Source organism: Lepisosteus oculatus, chromosome 4 (assembly GCF_040954835.1).
Source record: "Lepisosteus oculatus isolate fLepOcu1 chromosome 4, fLepOcu1.hap2, whole genome shotgun sequence".
In the NCBI taxonomy this organism is placed as follows: Eukaryota; Metazoa; Chordata; class Actinopteri; order Semionotiformes; family Lepisosteidae; genus Lepisosteus; species Lepisosteus oculatus.
The window spans coordinates 66,290,832-66,314,248 of NC_090699.1; the positions used below are offsets into that span (position 1 = coordinate 66,290,832).

Sequence of the window (23,417 nt, forward strand, 5' to 3'; positions counted from 1 at the left end):
GGACTAACAGGAGAGAGACCAGACATCCAGTTTACTTGGAAACTGTGCCCTAATCCAGCTCTGTCTAGTTCAAAACGAGCCTGTTGTGCTCGTTATCAAGGCAGGATTCTGACCGAACAACACGATTTGAGTTTTCTCAGAGCCGAGCCGAGCCGAGCCGAGAAAGTGACGTCGTTGGTGCAGAGCTGGACAGCAGAGTGCCTGAGCAATATTGCCAGATCTGGGCGAGAGAGGAGCAGGACAGGACGTCCCAGGACTCCTGTAGCACCCGGGACAGGCTGTGAAACTCATCGGTCGAATGTGAGAGGATTTCCAAGTCATTCTGAAACAGGTCATGTCCACAGGCCCCAGATAGGCAGCCCTGCTCCTTTAGTGACTGGGGGACTTTAAGGAGAAACTGAAGGAATAAGTAAGGGAAAAAAACGACAAGATGCGGTCTGTTCTATTTATTTTTATTAAAACGTGCTTCACAACGTTGCGTTGAAGAATGAAAGTCCCCGTGCACAAGCAGACCACACAGAACAGCAGCAGTCCTTATTCACAGCATGTACACGCCCAGCCACGACAGAACAGAGAGAGTCCACAGCAGCGTCGCTCGGACAGAGGCCCCGAGTCCACACACAGCAGCCGGACAGGCAGGACGCCTGCAGCTGCTCAGTCCACTGCAGGGCAGCACGATGGACAGGGCCCGACTGGGGGGACAGACTGGGACTCACGTTGGAGGGGAAAAGCAGAAGCATCAGGCAGGGGGAGAGGGTGGGGACACAGTGCTACCAAGGAATTTTAGCATTTTATTCTCCTCGTTCAGGACGACACACACCTCGGCTTCATTCTCTTCTCCGATTGTTGGCCCTCGCTTGCCCCCCTCCCACCACCCCGCTCTGGACAGCCCCCCGTCGGCCCTCGCTTGCCCCCGTCCCGCCCCCCTCCTCAGTCTCTCTCTGTATCGGGGTACAGCCCCTGCCCACGACCTCCTTTCCGTTTCGGGGTGACCAGCGCGGCCTCCCCCGCTCTGTGGCTCACAGGACAGCTCTCAAAGCTTCGCGTTCCAGCCCCAGACCTGGCGCTCGGAGCGAGCTCCTGGAAGACGGAGAGAATTCGAGGTGCACACAGACCTACAGTGGGGGAACAGTCCTGCCGGCCTCTCCGCCAGCCCCCTGCGCCCCCTCCTCCTGCCGCCTCTCACACCCAGTGCGCCAGTCTGGACGGGGGGGTGCAGTGCGGCGTCCCGTGGGGCTGCAGGGGGACGGTCTCCCACATTTCCTCGTGGAGCCCCAGCCCGGACCCCGCGCTGCCCTGGGAGCACCCCGACAGACTGCACCCCATCCCGGCCCCGGCCCAGCCCCCACGCAGACGCCCCGCCAGCACCCGGGAGGCTGCCCGGAGCCCGGCTGCGCGGCGCCCCCTGCTGGGGCCCCTGCTGCCGGCCGGGAGGTGCGGGGGTGGCCCCGAGATCTCCGTCAGGAAGCCCAGGCTCTGGGAGGGCAGGCTGTACAGGGGGAGCCCCCGGAATATTTCGGGGAGCAGCAGGGAGCCAGTGCCGTGGGACCCCTCCCTGGCGTGCAGGGGGAGCAGGGGAGCGGACTCGAACCGAGCCAGCAGGAAGCGCTCGCCGGCGCGGCCCTGCAGGCAGTCGGCGAGGATGCAGCTCAGAGAGGCGCTGAAGACGTCGGAGTACGGGGAGCCGGAGGGGACGAGGCGCCCGCGGGCCCAGGCCTCGGCCCGCTCCCAGGCCCCCCGGGTCAGGATCAGAACCACCTTGCCGCCGTGGCGCTGCAGCTGGCCCAGCCGGGCGTGCAGCCAGGGCACCGGGCCCAGAGCGCTCAGCTCCGCCTGGCTCCACAGGTCCAGCGACACGGAGAAGCCCAGCGCCGCCAGCGCAGAGCCCAGCCGGCACACCAGCGCAGGGAGAGCCGGCTCGTCGTCCGGGGGATACAGCAGCACCACCTGCCCTCGGCACACCGCTCCTGCGGCAGGGAGACACACGGAGCACAGGAGTGAGGGGCAGAGAGCTGGGGCTGCCTCAGGACAGGGACACAGACTCAGAGACAGACAGGAGAGACACACACACCCTGGGACAGACAGGAGAGACACAGACACCCAGACAGGAGAGACACACATACCCTGGGACAGACAGGAGAGACACCCAGACAGAGACAGGAGAGACACACACACCCAGAGACAGACAGGAGAGACACACACACCCTGGGACAGACAGGAGAGACACAGACACCCAGACAGGAGAGACACACACACCCTGGGACAGACAGGAGAGACACAGACACCCAGACAGGAGAGACACAGACACCCTGGGACAGACAGGAGAGACACACACACCCTGGGACAGACAGGAGAGACACAGACACCCAGACAGGAGAGACACAGACACCCAGACAGGAGAGACACAGACACCCAGAGACAGACAGGAGAGACACAGACACCCAGACAGGAGAGACACAGACACCCTGGGACAGACAGGAGAGACACAGACACCCAGACAGGAGAGACACACACACCCTGGGACAGACAGGAGAGACACAGACACCCAGACAGGAGAGACACAGACTCCCAGAGACAGACAGGAGAGACACCCAGACAGAGACAGGAGAGACACACACACCCAGAGACAGACAGGAGAGACACACACACCCTGGGACAGACAGGAGAGACACAGACACCCAGACAGGAGAGACACACACACCCTGGGACAGACAGGAGAGACACAGACACCCAGACAGGAGAGACACAGACTCCCAGAGACAGACAGGAGAGACACCCAGACAGAGACAGGAGAGACACACACACCCAGAGACAGACAGGAGAGACACACACACCCTGGGACAGACAGGAGAGACACAGACACCCAGACAGGAGAGACACAGACACCCTGGGACAGACAGGAGAGACACAGACACCCAGAGACAGACAGGAGAGACACAGACACCCTGGGACAGACAGGAGAGACACAGACACCCTGGGACAGACAGGAGAGACACAGACACCCAGACAGGAGAGACACACACACCCTGGGACAGACAGGAGAGACACAGACACCCAGAGACAGACAGGAGAGACACAGACACCCAGACAGGAGAGACACAGACACCCTGGGACAGACAGGAGAGACACAGACACCCAGACAGGAGAGACACAGACACCCTGGGACAGACAGGAGAGACACACACACCCTGGGACAGACAGGAGAGACACAGACACCCTGGGACAGACAGGAGAGACACAGACACCCTGGGACAGACAGGAGAGACACAGACACCCTGGGACAGACAGGAGAGACACAGACACCCAGACAGGAGAGACACAGACACCCTGGGACAGACAGGAGAGACACACACACCCTGGGACAGACAGGAGAGACACAGACACCCTGGGACAGACAGGAGAGACACACACACCCTGGGACAGACAGGAGAGACACACACACCCTGGGACAGACAGGAGAGACACAGACACCCAGACAGGAGAGACACACACACCCTGGGACAGACAGGAGAGACACAGACACCCAGACAGGAGAGACACAGACTCCCAGAGACAGACAGGAGAGACACCCAGACAGAGACAGGAGAGACACACACACCCAGAGACAGACAGGAGAGACACACACACCCTGGGACAGACAGGAGAGACACAGACACCCAGACAGGAGAGACACAGACTCCCTGGGACAGACAGGAGAGACACCCACACCCAGACAGGAGAGACACAGACACCCTGGGACAGACAGGAGAGACACAGACACCCAGACAGGAGAGACACACACACCCTGGGACAGACAGGAGAGACACAGACACCCAGACAGGAGAGACACAGACACCCTGGGACAGACAGGAGAGACACACACACCCTGGGACAGACAGGAGAGACACAGACACCCAGACAGGAGAGACACACACACCCTGGGACAGACAGGAGAGACACAGACACCCAGACTGGAGAGACACAGATTCCCAGAGACAGACAGGAGAGACACAGACAGCCAGAGACAGACAGGAGAGACACAGACGTACAGACAGGCTGAGAGAGACAGACAGAGGAGGTCCCACTGCAGTCAGAGAGAGGCCCCTGTGCAGTGAAGGGAAACAGAGGCAGAGAGAGATCAAGGTGGGGGGTGAGAGAGGGGCTCACCTTTGATGTCTTCAAGCTTGCACACTTTCAACACCCAACCTGCAAGAGACAAGCAGAGCTGTCACACCCTCCCTGCCCTTCCCCTTCGTCTCCAGGAGACAGCGGCACAGATCTGAATGTCACGATCAACCGGCAGGCTGATGACTCCCTGACTGCTGGACTCAGGGACTCTTTGGAACAAGTAGGTGATAAATCCAGACTGGCACCCCAGGACTGGAGCTGGGGTCCCTGGTCTGGCTTGTGTATAGTCACCTGGCACATCCCCGCCTCACACAGCTTCAGTTTCTAGGCAGTGGCAAGGCAAGAAAGGCCACAGAGCAAAAGCGATTAAAACTCAATCAGACTGCACAGCTCCCTCTCTTGTCCTGACCACCACTACGTCTGCTGCACTGACAATCAGAAGGGCCTGCTGGCTCCTTCAGGGGCAGACTCACTCTTCAGTGTGCCCTGCAGGACACAGGCCGCCAGCACCGTCAGGGAGATCAGCAGCAGGCCGACCAGGACAGGCAGGCTCCAGCGCCCCCTGTAGGCTGGGAGAGACAGGGCAGGGGCAGGTTAGGGACATGCTCTGCGCCGAGCCAGCGTATCACATTACCAGCGAGGCCATCTGCTCATGAGAGATCCTCTTTACCCAGTGCTGTGACTTCCTAAAATAAACCTGGACAGTAGAGATTGGGGAACCCCAAGAGGTCACCCTCATTTATAACTCCACTAGCTACACAATGAGCAACGCACTGGGTTACATGTCTCACAGGCCAAAAGATCGGGTCTTACCAATATCGGCGGGACAGATCACAACTCTGGGTGAGAAACGGACGTCGGTTCTCCAGGCCTGGAGAGGTGAGGTAAGAGAGGAGAGAGGGAAGAATTCATGAGACACATCCATCACTCTGGTATGCACACCTGTTTCTCTGCCCCGTGCTGGCTGGAGCTGCCTGGCTCACTGCTATAACCCCAGTGTGCCCAGTCCCCCGACAAGCCCCCCCACAGTGTCCAGGAACACCGTCACAGCGCCAGTGACCCAGGCAGACGGACAAACTGACCTCCACGCAGCCACTCGAGCCCAGGTCGCCGAGCCGGACCTGCACCTCGGCCCCCTGCAGAGAGAGAGGAGTCGTGAGGCCGGAACAATTCCTTCACCTTCGATCCCCTGCTCGCCGGCGGGACCAGGCCCCCGCAGAGGCGCCCTGTTACCTGCTCTGTGCGAGTGATGTTGAGCGGGAGGCAGTCGTTCCCCTGTCTCCTGCACAGCGAGACGTGCTTGGTCAAGCTGACGGACAGGATGTGACCCCTGATGGAGGGGTTTGCACCCCACTGGGGCTGAGAGCCTAAGAGAGAGAGGGGGAGGGAGGGAGGTCACTCAAACTGCTCCTGTTGTGTGACGTTAATCCTAGGCATATTTCTGTCCCTAAACCTAACTCTAGTCCTTATCCTGCCACCAACCCTAGCACAATTCCTGACCCTGATCCTAACACTCATTCTGTACTTAACTCTAACCTTAACCCCCAGCACTCCTTACTGCAACACCGAGCGGCTGTCTGTAGCATCTGCAGATGCTGGGAATGGTCAGTGACTCACCTGCGAAGGGACACCAGGGGCCAAGGGCTCTGTCCATCCCCTGTACGGCAGCCTGGACACAGACACACAGAGACACACATCAGGTCCGAGCACACACACCTCACACCTCGCCTGGGGCAGCACAGGCTCTCTGGGGCAAAGCACTGCCAGCCTTTCCCTTCACTACCGCAACAGTCTAGCAGGGCAGTGATGGAGGGCCTGTCAGAGGAGCTGAACCTCTGCAAGCACCCAGCCTGAACCACAGGGTCACCGTGAAACTCATCCCAACCCACCGGCCCCGCAGCTCAGAAAGAGAGGGAGGTGTATGGACTCTACTGTTTCATCTGCACAAGAAGTACAGTTTAGGGGTGAATGCTCATATCTGGGTGAGGTACTGTAACTAGTGGGGTACCACAGGGATGTGTACTAGGACCACTGCTCTAATTAGTATGTATATTGAATCTCGATCCTGGTGTCGTTAGTAAACTAGACAGGTTCGCAGATGATCTCAAGTGAGGAGGATTAGCAAACACTGTAGAGGCAGCAAACGAAACTGAAACAGAGAGAGCAGCGATGACGATCTTACCTGCACGCACAGCCAGGGATGAGGGTCAACGTCGATGAACTCATCTCGTCTCTGCAGCACACACAGCCAGACAGACAGACAGACAGTGAGGTCCGGTGTATTTCTGAAAATATTCTACACAATTTCCGATGTACAGTAGTTACTAAAAAGACAACTGTGCACGACCAGTTTTCTAATTACTGTTCCACTGTGACCTCTACTGCTTTTCCCATAAGCGTCTAACATCCTTTCAAACACAACGTCTTCCCCACGGTCTGTGCCTGCCAGTTCCCAAACACTGTCAGGTGCCAGGAGAACAGGGACAGCACCTCAAGACAAAGACTGTCTGTAGCAGGTGTCTCCCACATGATGAGCTGAGAGCCCTGTTTCATGGAGACACCTTTTCTCTCATCTCCACAGGGCAACACCCCTCCCAGGTCCCCACTCACTCACAGGGCAGCCTTTCCTCAGAGGCTGCTAGGACAGTAAATCCACAACGTGCTCCCATGACACATATAGGCCTTGATTTTGCAATTTGCCCTTTTCTGAGTGATATCAAGATCATTTATATATCCACACTGCTGTGGAATCAAAAAATACCTGTGAACCAACTTTTAATGAACGGGCTTCCTGTATGTTCTGCAGCCGCTGCCTGGAGCCCTGTATCTCCCTGCAGCCAGAGCCCCTGCCTGCTGCGCGCTCACACAACCACAGGTCGGCCTCCAGCCTGCAGGGGGCAGTGAGGTTCCAGGAGATCGCTGTGCCGTTAGTCCGCGTCTTCACCTCCCTTACTGACACCGTCACATTGTTCCACACGTTCTGCAGGAACTCTGAGCAGGCAGAGCAGAGGGCAGGTGCAGAGACAGGAATGGAGATATACAGGGAGAGAAGGGTAGGAGAGAGGTCAAAGAGAGAATGTTGTAGCGTTAAGACAGTAAATTCACAAACTGTAAAACACAGACTAGAGACACTGCTAAAGACACTGCTGTCCCTCTCCTCTCACACTCCCCCTGAATTCACACACTGACACACCTGACTGGACTGGAGACACTGCTGTCCCTCTCCTCTCAAACTCCCGCTGAATTCACACACTGACTGGACTGGAGACGCTGCGGTCCCTCTCCTCTCACACTTCCCCTGAATTCACACACTGACACACTCCTGACTGGACTGGAGACACTGCTGTCCCTCTCCTCTCACACTTCCCCTGAATTCACACACTGACACACTCCTGACTGGACTGGAGACACTGCTGTCCCTCTCCTCTCACACTCCCGCTGAATTCACACACTGACTGGACTGGAGACACTGCTGTCCCTCTCCTCTCACACTCAGCACCGTATTAGAAAAAGCCATGTAAACACTCACAAACTAATTACGACCCAACCCTGACTGCCCCTGGCCACCCTCCCAGCTCAGATGACCTGCACTCACACTGTCCACATTGGCTGAACTGCTGCCTTTGCCACCTGTCACTTGACTGTGTCACTGTCCCCTGGACACCAGCGAGGCTGGTATTGGGCTCAACAGGCCCCCTCACCTGTGTGGTTCTGGAAGGGACAGAGAGGGAGACGCACAGACTCTTTGCCTTCTTTCCTGATCCACCAGACCTGCAGGAGATGGCAGGAGAGAGAAGGTTCAGACTGCAGCCCGCAGTATCTATGTCTCGAGCGCTCAGGCCTGAGGAAAGCACCGTATGTTCTTTAGGCTGCAGTACCTCAAAACACATGCAGGGGGTGACACTGTACAGGGGAATCTGCATCACTGGGTTCACACTGGAGCTCTGAAATAGAGGGAAAAGCAGCACAGCAACCCGTCAGCAACACATCAGATCACCGCAAGAGGGGCTGGGAAAGAGAGGAGAATGAGACTTGGAAAGAGAGGAGAGGAGGGAGGGAAGAGGACAGAAAGTGATACTATGGAGGTAGTGGCAGATTCACAGACAGAAGTTGAGGTGTACAGGAAGATCCTACATCCATGAGAAAAACCTAAGAAAGTCCCAGACAGACACAGAGGACAGTCAGGCAGAGCTGGCAGGTGGATAGTGTTGAAGATATACGCTCAGGAGGACAGACTGACCAGCACCATGCATCTGCGGCTCCTTCCTTGTTTAACACAAAGTCCCAAATTATTGGAGGGGCTTTCGGAGTTATTGACCAGCTGCAGAAGGGCCACGCCCTCTTCCGTCCGAATCTCAGTGAGGACCATGGGGACTGCGTCAACAACAAGAGAGCCAATCAGAGCGCAGCACAGGAGAGCCAATCAGAGCACAGCACAGACAGAACAATCACAAACAGCTCTAGGCTGAACAGACCTGTAGCCTCTTTCGTCAGGAGCCTCTCCGGTCCGTTTTTAACAACAGTGTGGTATAGCAATCAGAGCCACTCACAAAAACAGTGTCCTCGTCAAACAGCTGTGGAAACTCTTCATCTGTAGGTTTTTACTTTATAATTATGGGCTCCCCACTCCCTCGCAGGAGAGTGGGCGCTGACTGGAGGAGTGGGGTGTCTCACTGACACACTGGGGGTGCTGACTGGAGGAGTGGAGTGTCTCACTGACACACTGTGGATGCTGACTGGAGGAGTGGGGTGTCTCACTGACATACTGTGGGTGCTGACTGGGGGAGTGGGGTGTCTCACTGACATACTGTGGGTGCTGACTGGGGGAGTGGGGTGTCTCACTGACACACTGGGGGTGCTGACTGGAGGGGTGGGGTGTCTCACTGACACACTGGGGGTGCTGACTGGAGGAGTGGGGTGTCTCACTGACTCACTGGGGGCTCGCTGTTGTACATTGTAAAGCAGAGCAAAACTGTAGTCAGGATACACTCAGTGGTCCAATACAGCAAAACTGAAAGCCCAGGGCACAAGGGAAGACTGCAAGGGACACCATCAGCATGTACCCCAGCACCTGGGGTCACCTGGGATCATGCCCTGATCTGTGTGTTACACTGTGCTGTGTGTAGTTGCCCATCTTGACTCACTCACCTTCACACCCCGAAACGTCTTTCCACTGCGCGCCTCTGGAACAGACTGTGTGAAAGAGAGCAAGACACCAGCTCATAAATGTAAGCTGCTGGGGTTCCACTTTCACACAGACAGCACTCTTTCCCTGCTGACACACAAGCACTGTAGTGATGTTGAGTGCTGTCAACATCACAATCCCGCCCCTGTGTCTACAAGCTCCGACACCGCAGCGCTGCCCTGCCCTGTCGTACCTGGAACAGCGAGGCTGCGGCTGAGGGAGGGGTATTCAGCTGTCACCAGAACCTCACTCCCCATCGGCACCAGGAATGACACCAGCGACACCGACACCTGAGGACAGCAGCACACACTGAGGACAGCAGCACACACTGAGGGACACACACACCTGAGCACAGCAGCACACACTGAGGACAGCAGCACACACTGAGGACAGCAGCACACACTGAGAGACACACACACACACCTGAGGACAGCAGCACACACTGAGGACAGCAGCACACACTGAGAGACACACACACACACCTGAGGACAGCAGCACACACTGAGGACAGCAGCACACACTGAGAGACACACACACACACCTGAGGACAGCAGCACACACTGAGGACAGCAGCACACACTGAGAGACACACACACACCTGAGGACAGCAGCACACACTGAGGACAGCAGCACACACTGAGAGACACACACACACACCTGAGGACAGCAGCACACACTGAGAGACACACACACACCTGAGGACAGCAGCACACACTGAGGACAGCAGCACACACTGAGAGACACACACACACACCTGAGGACAGCAGCACACACTGAGGACAGCAGCACACACTGAGAGACACACACACACCTGAGGACAGCAGCACACACTGAAGACAGCAGCACACACCTGAGGACAGCAGCACACACTGAGAGACACACACACACCTGAGGACAGCAGCACACACTGAGGACAGCAGCACACAAACACAAGGCACATTACTGACACACACACCTGAGCACAGCAGCACACACTGAGACACACACACCTGAGGACAGCAGCACACACTGAGGACAGCAGCACACACTGAGAGACACACACACACCTGAGGACAGCAGCACACACTGAGGACAGCAGCACACACTGAGAGACACACACACACCTGAGGACAGCAGCACACACTGAGGACAGCAGCACACACTGAGAGACACACACACACCTGAGGACAGCAGCACACACTGAGGACAGCAGCACACACCTGAGGACAGCAGCACACACTGAGAGACACACACACACCTGAGGACAGCAGCACACACTGAGGACAGCAGCACACAAACACAAGGCGCATTACTGACACACACACCTGAGCACAGCAGCACACACTGAGACACACACACCTGAGGACAGCAGCACACACTGAGGACAGCAGCACACACTGAGAGACACACACACACCTGAGGACAGCAGCACACACTGAGGACAGCAGCACACACTGAGAGACACACACACACACCTGAGGACAGCAGCACACACTGAGGACAGCAGCACACACTGAGAGACACACACACACACCTGAGGACAGCAGCACACACTGAGAGACACACACACACCTGAGGACAGCAGCACACACTGAGAGACACACACACACACCTGAGGACAGCAGCACACACTGAGAGACACACACACACCTGAGAACAGCAGCACACACTGAGGACAGCAGCACACAAACACAAGGCGCATTACTGACACACACACCTGAGGACAGCAGCACACACTGAGAGAGACACACACACACACCTGAGGACAGCAGCACACACTGAGACACACACACACACCTGAGCACAGCAGCACACACTGAGACACACACACACACCTGAGGACAGCAGCACACAAACACAAGGTGCATTACTGACACACACACCTGAGCACAACAGCACACACTGAGAGACACACACACACCTGAGGACAGCAGCACACACTGAGACACACACACACCTGAGGACAGCAGCACACACTGAGGACAGCAGCACACAAACACAAGGCGCATTACTGACACACACACCTGAGCACAGCAGCACACACTGAGACACACACACACACCTGAGGACAGCAGCACACACTGAGACACACACACACACCTGAGGACAGCAGCACACACTGAGACACACACACACACCTGAGGACAGCAGCACACACTGAGACACACACACCTGAGGACAGCAGCACACACTGAGGACAGCAGCACACAAACACAAGGCGCATTACTGACACACACACCTGAGCACAGCAGCACACACTGAGACACACACACACACCTGAGGACAGCAGCACACACTGACACACACACACACACACCTGAGGACAGCAGCACACACTGAGACACACACACAGTTACACTGTCACACAGCCAGGATCGGGGATGCGCTCCAGGATGGAGCTCTGTACTCCGTACATCTCCCTCACCTCTGACGGCTGAGCGGATCGATCCCAGCCCGCAGGATCCAGCGTCACCCCCAGCCTCTTGGACGGCATGATGCTGCCTGGCACAGAGACGCGCACGCGGAAGAAGGCTGCAAAGACGCAGGGGGACAGCAGGGGGCAGCAGTGAGCACCTGTGACCCGGAGACCGACGCTGTTGCCGGGGGGGGGGACAGGATATGGGGGCTGACCTGTCAAGCTGGGGGCGCTGTCTGGACTGCTGCCGTCCTCCCTCTCCATATCGCTGTCCCCTGACTGGTCCTCGTCTCCCGGCGGACCTGCGGCACACCCCAGACATCACTCACGCTGACAGCAGCAGGAGCAGGGACAGCTGCACAAGCAGGAGCAGCAACACAGTATCGCCAGCAGAGGCCGCAGTCGATACCGATATCGCAGCAGTATCAGTAGCAGCAGCTCTGGAATGGGCGCTAGACTGCGGACACACAGTACAGAACCGGGCAGCTCAGACTGCGGACACACAGTACAGAACCGGGCAGCTCAGACTGCGGACACACGGCACAGAACCGGGCAGCTCAGACTGCGGACACACGGTACAGAACCAGGAAGATCAGACTGCGGACACACGGTACAGAACCAGGCAGCTCAGACTGCGGACACACGGCACAGAACCGGGCAGCTCAGACTGCGGACACACGGTACAGAACCAGGAAGATCAGACTGCGGACACACGGTACAGAACCAGGCAGCTCAGACTGCGGACACACGGTACAGAACCGGGCAGCTCAGACTGCGGACACACGGTACAGAACCGGGCAGATCAGACTGCGGACACACGGTACAGAACCAGGAAGATCAGACTGCGGAAACACGGTACAGAACCGGGCAGCTCAGACTGCGGACACACAGTACAGAACCGGGCAGCTCAGACTGCGGAAACACAGTACAGAACCGGGCAGCTCAGACTGCGGACACACAGTACAGAACCGGGAAGATCAGACTGCAGACACACAGTACAGAACCGGGCAGCTCAGACTGCGGACACACAGTACAGAACCGGGCAGCTCAGACTGCGGACACACAGTACAGGACCGGGCAGCTCAGACTGCAGACACACAATACAGAACTGGGCAGCTCAGACTGCGGACACACAGCACAGAACCAGGAAGATCAGACTGCGGACACATGGTACAGAACCAGGCAGCTTGGATCATCACACAGTACAGAACCAGAGAGATCAGATAGCTGACACACAGTACAGAACCAGTTGGATCAGACAGCAGACACACAGTACAGAACCAGGGCAGCAGAAACAGACCAGTTACCTCTCACGGTCAGTGTAAGCAGGACCTTCAAGCAGGGTGAACAGTTTCTCTCTCCCTGACAGCACAGCACAGCTTCCACACGCAGCCGGGTCAGAACCAGAGCCCTGTTGGGCTGCAGGTCACTAAGTGGGATGGACTCATCTGGACAGAGCAAAGTGGACCGGTCAGATGAGGAGAGAACACTTCGATATGGATATTCCCGGCCAGACTCACTCGATGGGAGCTGGTCGTGTCAAAGGCTGTAATGGTTCTTGTTTAATCAATCTTATCTACTTTGTCACAATCCCAGCGGCGATGACAGGGGCCTCTGGGGGTCAGAGTTCAGAGTTCAAACTCCTTGGACGTAGTACAGTACAGGAAGGGTAAGGAGTGTATTCAGGGTTCTGCCTCCATCTCTCCCAAGGGACCCCAAGAACTTTACTCAGCCCCTAATCATCTTTTTTTACGGACTCTGTATATCCATCCTTTCAACATCATCCCATGATCATCACCCCTTACCTCTGCCCACACTATTACCCCTCTTTCCTGCCCCCTCTGCCCTCTTGCCACCCTGACCACCCTGACCCCCAGACTCACCTTCCACGCTGCAGTCCGCCAGGCCCTGTGGAGAGAGCACACACACTGATCAACACTCCTGCAGCGGACAGACGGACTCCGAGAGTTCCTCCGCTCCAGGAGGGACAGAGCTGCTGGAGAGAGTCAGTGAGCAGCACTGGGACAGGGCATCAGCAGGAGACTCGACAATCACCACCAGTATCTGTGTGGATGTCAGTGTGTGTATCCGAGTCTGTGTGGATATCAGTGTGTGTATCTGTGTCAGTGTGTGTGTATTTGAGTCTGTGTGTGTATCTGTGGCTGTGTGGGTATCAGTGTGGGTATCAGTGTGTGTGTATCTGTGGCTGTGTGTGTGTATCTGTGGCTGTGTGTGTGTATCTGTGGCTGTGTGTGTGTATCTGTGGCTGTGTGGGTATCAGTGGCTGTGTGGGTATCAGTGTGTGTGTATCTGTGGCTGTGTGTGTATCTGTGGCTGTGTGTGTGTATCTGTGGCTGTGTGGGTATCAGTGTGTGTGTATCTGTGGCTGTGTGGGTATCAGTGTGTGTGTATCTGTGGCTGTGTGGGTATCAGTGTGTGTGTATCTGTGGCTGTGTGGGTATCAGTGTGTGTGTATCTGAGTCTGTGTGGGTATCAGTGTGTGTGTATCTGAGTCTGTGGGTATCAGTGTGTGTGTATCTGTGGCTGTGTGGGTATCAGTGTGGGTGTATCTGAGTCTGTGGGTATCAGTGTGTGAGAGTATGTCTGCTCATCCTGTGCCCAGCCCCCTGTGCTTGTGCCCTCGGCCCTGGACGGCGCTGTGTGGGTGTGGCTCCAGGGCATCAGGCTCCTGGCAGCCCTCGCCGTCACCCCCACACTGACCCCCCTATACTCCGCGTTGCCACGGGAACGGCCTGCCCCCACGCAAACTGAAACCAAGCTGGGCATCGGGTGTCTGGCCCCAGCGAGATGATGAATAAACAATGAGAACTAAAACCCTCTGTCCTCCCTCTGTCCCTCTCTCCCTCTGTCCTCCCTCTCTGTCCTCTGGGCTCAGCAGGGCCTCTTCTGTGTGTTGATCAGTAATGGGTACTGGCCGAATTCGGACCTGCACGCTTGTCAGCAGTGCTTCTCTGCACGCGGAGGGTGTGTTCAGAGTTCTGTGTGCAGGGCCTCTAGGGGCGTGTAATCCTGGTCTGTGAGGGGACCACACTCCACAGCCACATGGGGCGCAGGCTGGGTTTCTCCCGAGGACTCGAGGGCTCTTCAAGGTTAATGTTCCCTGAAGCTGTTGAGTAAACAGGTGTTGTGCGGTATTGGAGCAAACTACACGTTCCGGTTCACAGCGTGACGCACAGCTCGTCTTTGTTCTCTTCTGTCCCTTTTCCAGTTTTTCTTCTGTTTGTTTTTCCTCTTATAATGACAGCTTGTGTGTCTGCAGCCGCTGATGTGACACTTCTGCACGTCCTCAGTTCTGTGACAACAACACCCGACCACAACCAAATCAGCTTCCAGCTCCTGCAGCACTAAGGCAAATCTGGTGGTTGGAGAGAGAGAGGGAGAGGAGCACAGGGGGACAGAGAGGGGAGGAGAGGGGGAGAGGAGCACAGGGGGACAGAGATAGGAGGAGAGGGGGACAGAGAGAGAGAGAGGGAGAGGAGAACAGGGGGACAGAGAGAGGAGGAGAGGGGAAGAGGAGCACAGGGGGACAGAGATAAGAGGAGAGGGGGTCAGAGAGAGAGAGAGGGAGAGGAGAACAGGGGGACAGGGAGAGGTGGAGAGGGGAAGAGGAGCACAGGGGGACAGAGATAGGAGGAGAGGGGTCAGAGAGAAAGAGGGAGAGGAGCACAGGGGGACAGAGAGAGGAGGAGAGGAGCACAGGGGGACAGGGAGAGGTGGAGAGGTGAAGAGGAGCACAGGGTGACAGAGAGAGGGGGAGAGGGGGACAGAGAGAGAGAGAGGGAGAGGAGCACAGGGGGACAGAGAGAGGAGGAGAGGAGCACAGGGGGACAGGGAGAGGTGGAGAGGTGAAGAGGAGCACAGGGTGACAGAGAGAGGGGGAGAGGGGGACAGAGAGAGAGAGAGGGAGAGGAGCACAGGGGGACAGAGAGAGGAGGAGAGGAGCACAGGGGGACAGGGAGAGGAGGAGAGGGGAAGAGGAGCACAGGGGGACAGAGAGAGGAGGAGAGGAGCACAGGGGGACAGAGATAGAGGGAGAGAAGGGGAGAGAAGCACAGGGGGATAGAGAGAGGGAGAGGAGGACAGGGGGACAGGGGGACAGAGAGAGGGGAAGATGACAGGAGAGAAAGATGAGAACTGAGGACGAGATGTGGCTGCCTGGTCTTTCTGTCTTTCCGACACCCTGGCGTGACAACGCTGATGGAATTTGCATGAACGCCGAGGAACAAGATTGGGACAGATAAGGAGCACCTCTGAGATGCTGTTTCATTTCAGTATTTGAATGTTTCTTAAAATACCAGGACACTGCGCTCTGAGCAGCAGGTGCTCTCCCCTGTTTACACCCGTACAACACACCTGCACACCCGCGCCCTCCTGCTGCTCAGTCCTGGAATCACTGTCCGGCTCTAGGACTGTGGAGTGGGTGCTGTGTGGACTGTAACCAGGGGTAACCGCACGTATAACAACATCAGCGGAGTCAGACGGAGTCGACGAACTCTGTCCCCCCGTGTCCCCTTACCTGTCCGCAGGTGAGTCGGTCTTGCCGCCACTCCACCTTCTCCAGCGAGAGCGCGGCTCCGCGCAGCGCCCCCAGGCACAGCGCCAGGCTCGCCACCCGCAACACCGTGCCAGCCGCCATCACGTCCCGCGTCCGCACGGCCCGGCTCTTACTTCTCCGCGCCCGGGGCGGGGGGCGCTGCGCCCGGACCTGGGCTCTCAGTGCGCTGCGCTCAGCCGAGGCGTCGACTCCTCTCGGTACCCGTGAGCCTGCGCTGGCGCTGTTCCCACCCCCGCAGTCGCCTCTTCCGCTTCGGACGTCCCTCGGTAAAACTCCGGAATGTTGCAAACTTCCAGCCCGCAGTCCGCCCGCAGGCGGTGGCGCAACCCGACACCCGCTCGGGCGCTTGGGGAGGCGCGGTCACTGGCTCAGCCAGACGGGACGCAAGAGCTGGCAGGAGCCCAGGGACCTGCACACAGGGGAGAGGAGGACAGCGCGGCTTGAAACCCGGGGTTCGAGCTGGCGGAGTGGAGGCGCTGGTGGGCTGAGCGCCCGTGCAGAGCCCCACCCACACACACACACCCGGGTGCAGGTTCAGAGCGGTGAATTGCACCAGCAGTGACAGAACAGCCGTGTTCGGGGTGAAAGACAAGCCAGGTGCCGTCTTCAGTACCCATGAGCACCGAGCGCAGCGCGGCGGCTTGCTGTCGTGTTCTAGTTGGCGTTATTATTATTATTATTATTATTATTATTATTATTATTATTATTATTATTATTATTTCTGACCCCCCCCTTGCAGAGGGAAGCAACAGTCCAGGCAGCTGACACCTGACAAAGAGGAACTGTCTGTTTCTGCACGCAGAGTATTTTCACATGCTCAGCTGTCCCCTGACTGGGGCTGCCAGGGCACCCCTGTGAAGGAGCACTGTGAGACTGGGGTTCCCCCTGACTGGGGCTGCCAGGGCACCCCTGTGAAGGAGCACTGTGAGACTGGGGTTCCCCCTGACTGGGGCTGCCAGGGCACCCCTGTGAAGGAGCACTGTGAGACTGGGGTTCCCCCTGACTGGGGCTGCCAGGGCACCCCTGTGAAGGAGCACTGCGGGACTGCGGGTGCCCCAGGACTGGGGCTGGGCCCCCCTGCTGTAGCACCCCCCAGCCCAGTGGAGCTGCAGGCAGCAGAGATGGCTCGCTCTGGTGAAGGGATGGGATTTCGACACATTCCAGTCATGCAGTCTGACTCACGTCCGTACTTCCTGGAACTGTACGCAGTGTTTACTGGAGACTCACTCAGTGTGCTCACTGGAAATACTGCTGTCCCTGCTTCTTGCTCCTGCTTGTTCCCCACTCCTAATCCAGCCCAGGGTGGAACGAGGGCTCTAGATAATCTCACAGAATCACAGAATTAAAATAGCTCATTTTAAGCCTGTGTCTGTTCCAGACCCCCACACCTCTCTGTGTAAAGACGTCCTGTTTCCTGTCCTGAGTGATCCTGCTCTTATTTGCCACTTGCTCCCCTGTGCTCCTGCGTCTGTGTTGATCTTGAAGATGTGCCCTGAACTGACTTGGTCAACATCTTTCAGGACTGAGTCTGAATCAAGTCCCAGCACAGTCCTCTCTGTTCAGCTCATGCAGACAACTAGGAGTCCAGACCGGGAGCAGTCCAGCTCAGAAGGACCGGGAGGACCAGGAGCAGTGCAGCTCAGAGGGAACGGGAGCAGTCCAGCTCACTGGGACTCAGGTCTGTGTTTCAGAGCTGGTGCACATTGATCCATGACAGCACAGCCCCTGTGTGAGCTCCCACTGCCAGGTGCTCCCCCAGGAGAGTTTGAACAGCAGCGATCCTGATGCAGGGCTCTCTTGTCTGTCTGTAGAGCTCAGCTCTTCCCTTCCTCCCTGCGACACAGGCGACACACACGCACACACACACGTGCACGCACACACACACTCCCTCGCAGTTCCCAGGAATTCCCCTTGGGACACAGAAGAGAAGGGGCCGGCGGTGCTGATACACAGCCAAGCAATTGTCAGAGGACGTGTCTCTTTGTTGAGATCAACAACTTTGTTTTGTTCTACAAGGAAATTACCTTTCCATTTCAAACCGGCGAGGCAGAGATAAGCCCCTGGGCCAACTGGCGCAGACGGGGGGGGTATCCGGGGAGCCCCTTTTCAGATGCTGTTGAATATTAACTCCCAGAAAACCCCATTCCGGCAAAACTAGCAAAGACACACACATCCTGGAGCAGGTGGCGCTTCTTTACACAAAGGCTTGTGGGAGTGTGCAACAAGCTACCCAGGCAGGTTGTTGAAGCCTAGTTTCTTCTTATGAACAGCAAGGTGAATTAAGGAGGATTCATTAGATGTTAAATATCTAACGAGGAGGGTGGGCAGAGTGGTCTCTTGTTTCTAACAGACAGCAGCCCTGGGAACATGCCAGCCCGAAGCAGGAAGACAGGTGCCTTCTCAGAGTGACCCAGGCCGGGGCCCCTGCAGGCTTGCAGTTCTCCATGAGTCTGCCGGCAGGGATCGTAGCACCAGCCCTGTGGCACGCGGGGAAGGGGAGCAGACACACTTCACACTGTGCTGCGGCTGATGACCAGGGACCTACTGTATGACCCCTGCAACTGGGGAGCCCAATGTGGGCGTGGGGACTCCAGTGGGGTCACAGCACCCCAGACCCGGCACAGAGGTGTCCAGTCCTGGTCCTGCAGGGTCACTCTGCACTGACATGTTTCCATCCCACATCAGCTTCGACACTGGTCAGAACTGAGGTCAGGCACTGAACACTAATCTGAGCCCAGAAACACAGCCCGGTGCCCTTCCTCCGGCCTGGTTCTGCCCAGTCCTGGGTCTCCCCCGAGCCCACAGCCCCGTGCTCCACTCCGGCCTGCTTCTGCGCAGTCCCGGGTCTCCGGAGTTTTGTCAGCGAGGGGACAGCGGTGCAGGTTTGTACCAGAGCAGTAGCCCATAGCCTCCAGCACAACCGCCAGTCTGGAGCACCCAGGGGATTTGCATAATCAGAGAGCAGAGAGGAGGACTGGGGGCTGTGTGTCTCCCAAGAACCAGAACACACACACACACTCTCTCTCTCACTTTCACACACAACACATTCGCTCACTGTCACACACACTTTCAAACACACACTCTCACTTTCACACACACAGTTTGTACCCCTCTCGCTCACACTTTCACAGTCTGTACCACACACATTCCCTCACTTTGACACGCATAGTTTGTATCTCAATCACACACCACACGCATACTCTCACACATGCTCGCACACTCACTTTCACACACACACACCATTTATTTCCTATCTTTAATGGGGCATCATTTTAAACAACAAAACATTGACAAAGCTCTTATTCAGCATCAGTTTTAGCATTTTCAGATAGCCGTTGTGTCCCTCATTATCACGAAGTCATGCTCGCTGGCGATCAAACATTGTTGCCTAGAAAAGGCTGGTTCTAATGGACTCAGCACCCTGAGGGGTCCAGGCTTGACCACTGTGCTGCAGATTGCCCACGAGACTAAACCCTTGGAGAAGACTCTCATCACAGTGTACCCCCACACGTGAGGGAGCTGGCAGTGCTGTCCTGCCGTGCCTCAGAGATCTCAGAGGGTCACAGTCACAGGTCGGCCTTTATTCATCGCCTGTGTCTGTTTCCATGGCACAGTGGCCAAAAACACCAGCACACATCCTCTGCCAGGGCACCAGTGCTCTGTTCAGTCGCTGTCTCTGGCCAGACCCTCCCAACTGCTCCAGAACAGACCAACCCAAAGGCATGCTGGTAGATGAGAGCCGAAACAGCATCACAGGGCTCAGCAGGCGGTGAGACCTCGCTTTGATCCCTGACTGGGACTCCTGCTGTGTGGAGTTTGCGTGTCCTCGCTACGACCATGTAGGTTTTCTCCTGGTACTCCAGTGTAAATAATAATGTACTCACAGGTGCCTGGCACAGATGACATAATTACCACAAACTCGTTAAAGTTACTGATTTCCCCAGGCCTGATTACAGGTCACTGGGCAGTCCTCTGACCTGTCTGTGAAGAGCTCTGGGCAGTCCTCTGACCTCTCTGACCTATCTGTGAAGAGCTCTGGCCAGTCCTCTGACCTCTCTGACCTGTCTGTGAAGAGCTCTGGTCTTCACTGACTTTGCTTCTGTTCTTTGAACACATCATGGCAAACAAGGTAACTTCCACAAACTTCCTGAGCCTTTGAAACTACCAGCTGACTACAAACCAGGGAATCACAGTGCTAATTCTCCACCTATTTACTCAGCACGACGAGATAAGCACACTGTGCTCCTACAGGCCAGCAAAGCTCTGAACACACTGGAGAGGGATATGTACCCCAGTTCCAGACCAGGGCAGTAAGCGCTCTGTGAACGCCGAGCGCTTACAAGAGTGTGAAATATGGTGGTGAGACTGGAGAGCTTTGAAAGCCAGAGGCCGAGAGGGCTGCAGAGAGGAAGCCAGCGCTCAGAGCCTCTGCCTGGAAGGCACCGTGACAGGGCCTCTCGAAGAGCCTGCTGCTTTGTGCTGCAACATCACAGGACTCCGGACTTCCCGGTTCACAAAGACCAACACTCACCACAGCTGAGAACAAACAACACTCCAGGAGCCTCCGGCAGGGCTCTGAAGAACATCATTTCTTTTTATGTACAATTTTCATTTTTTATTCCATGTAAAAGAGCATGAGACATGGCGCTAATCTAAGTTTATAATCGACTACATCCCTGGCGCCTGGAGAGGGGGTGCGTGTACAGATTAATGACCCCCTGGTCTCTTCATGTGGGGATCCTGCTGCTCCCATAACGAACTCGCAACAGGTGCCCCAGGCAGACAGACAGGCTCAGCTCATTCGTTCACAAACACGCGTCCACATTCCACACAGCCCACAGACGGGTTCCTGCGCTCCGCACATGACGGGCCGGTGAGCCGCAGTGCGCTGCGGGTCCAGCTCGGCACGCCGCCCGGCTCCGGGAGAACAGCACCGACACCGACCCGGAGAGCTCTCCAGCGTGCAGCCCTGGAGCAGACAGTGGCCAGGAGCAGGGCGGGCAGTGACAGCGTGGTGCACTGTCAGCAGCAGGCAGCCAGCCGGACAGCAGAGAGGAGGGGTCCCCTCAGAGCCCCAGAACAGAGGAGGGGGTCCCCTCAGAGCCCCACAGCAGAGGAGAGGTTCCCTCAGAGCCCCACAGCAGAGGAGGGGGTCCCCTCAGAGCCCCACAGCAGAGGAGGGGTCACCTCAGAGCCCCAGAACAGAGGAGAGGTCCCCTCAGAGCCCCACAGCAGAGGAGGTGGTCCCCTCAGAGCCCCACAGCAGAGGAGAGGTTCCCTCAGAGCCCCACAGCAGAGGAGGGGGTCCCCTCAGAGCCCCACAGCAGAGGAGGGGTCACCTCAGAGCCCCAGAACAGAGGAGAGGTCCCCTCAGAGCCCCACAGCAGAGGAGAGGTCCCCTCAGAGCCCCAGAACAGAGGAGAGGTCCCCTCAGAGCCCCACAGCAGAGGAGGGGGTCCCCTCAGAGCCCCTCAGCAGGGGAGGGATCCCCTCAGAGCCCCAGAAAAGAGATAGGCTCCCCTCAGAGCCCCACAGCAGAGGAGGGGGTCCCCTCAGAGCCCCACAGCAGAGGAGAGGTTCCCTCAGAGCCCCACAGCAGAGGAGGGGGTCCCCTCAGAGCCCCAGAACAGAGGAGAGGTCCCCTCAGAGCCCCACAGCAGAGGAGGGGGTCCCCTCAGAGCCCCTCAGCAGGGGAGGGATCCCCTCAGAGCCCCAGAAAAGAGATAGGCTCCCCTCAGAGCCCCAGAGCCGCAGAGCAGCGCGGTCATTCTCTGAGCCCACTGCTGTGTCCGGGAGCGCTGTCCCGGCTCCGTGCGGACTCGGACATACTCCGACCCCGCCGGTGTGGGCACGGTCAGCTTGGACACCCGGCCAACGAAACATCCCCTAGAACTGTCCAGTCCACACATTCACCCCAGCGCGAGCCGCTGCCCTGCCACCTCACCCCCGGTCGGCTCCCCACGGAGCTGAAAGAACCGCCTAAAACTAAAACTGTGACCGTACAAAACAAATCTTACCTTCACACATTGAAGTGAGGATCCGAAACATAATCCCCCTGGTAAAATTCCATATTGTATTTCCAGAAGGCGCTTGAAAGGAAGTACGATAGCCGTTTGAGATTTTAAAAAAAGAAAAGTACAACCAGCGTCGCCAGGAGGAAATCGATCGGCTTTGAGAAGCGGAGGAGAATCAGAGGTCCCGGGCGCGAGTCGCGATCTCCAGCATCTCGCTCTGGAATCTCAACAGGTGACTGACTGACGGAACACCGGGAACACGGGCGCGCCGCTCTCGGTCCTCTCTCCCTCACACACACACTCTCTCTCCCTCTCTCTCTCCCTCTCTCTCTCCCTCACACACACACTCTCTCCCTCTCTCTCTCCCTCACACACACACACTCTCTCTCCCTCTCTCTCTCCCTCTCTCTCTCCCTCACACACACACACTCTCTCCCTCTCTCTCTCCCTCACACACACACACACTCTCCCTCTCCCTCACACACACACACTCTCCCTCTCTCTCTCCCTCACACACACACACACTCTCTCCCTCTCTCTCTCCCTCACACACACACTCTCTCCCTCTCTCTCTCCCTCACACACACACACACTCTCCCTCTCTCTCTCCCTCACACACACACTCTCCCTCTCTCTCTCCCTCACACACACACACTCTCCCTCTCCCTCACACACACACACTCTCTCTCTCCCTCACACACACACACTCTCCCTCTCTCTCTCCCTCACACACACACACACTCTCCCTCTCTCTCTCCCTCACACATACACACTCTCCCTCTCTCTCTCCCTCACACACACACTCTCCCTCTCTCTCTCCCTCACACACACACTCTCTCCCTCTCTCTCTCCCTCACACACACACACACTCTCCCTCTCTCTCTCCCTCACACATACACACTCTCCCTCTCTCTCTCCCTCACACACACACTCTCTCCCTCTCTCTCTCCCTCACACACACACACTCTCCCTCTCTCTCTCCCTCACACATACACACTCTCCCTCTCTCTCTCCCTCACACACACTCTCCCTCCCACACACTGAAACTCTCACACACACATACACACACTCACTGAACTTCACACACACTGACCCACACACACACACTGAACCACACACACACACTGAACCACACACACT

General features: G+C 57.0%; 1 protein-coding gene across 2 annotated transcripts; it reads right to left on the reverse strand.

Annotated features, from left to right (window-relative positions):
• Positions 1-435: 435 nt before the first annotated feature.
• LOC102690193 (interleukin-17 receptor C) lies at positions 436-22,617 on the reverse strand. Of its 2 annotated transcripts, none has more exons than XM_069189649.1 (20): positions 22,281-22,617; positions 16,225-16,672; positions 13,571-13,595; positions 12,995-13,135; positions 11,903-11,989; positions 11,697-11,803; positions 9,486-9,582; positions 9,256-9,300; positions 8,348-8,481; positions 7,986-8,051; positions 7,809-7,878; positions 6,881-7,098; positions 6,290-6,340; positions 5,725-5,776; positions 5,341-5,474; positions 5,190-5,243; positions 4,921-4,978; positions 4,581-4,676; positions 4,147-4,185; positions 436-1,967 (listed from the first exon to the last, which is right to left on the reverse strand). In XM_069189649.1, the coding sequence occupies exons 2-20, from the start codon at positions 16,342-16,344 to the stop codon at positions 1,183-1,185; spliced, it is 2,379 nt and encodes a 792-aa protein (XP_069045750.1). In that variant the 5' UTR covers positions 16,345-16,672; positions 22,281-22,617; the 3' UTR covers positions 436-1,182. The 2 variants fall into 2 exon arrangements, with proteins under 2 accessions (XP_069045750.1, XP_069045749.1); XM_069189648.1 differs by having other exon boundaries at positions 6,869-7,098; positions 22,281-22,616.
• Positions 22,618-23,417: the final 800 nt, after the last annotated feature.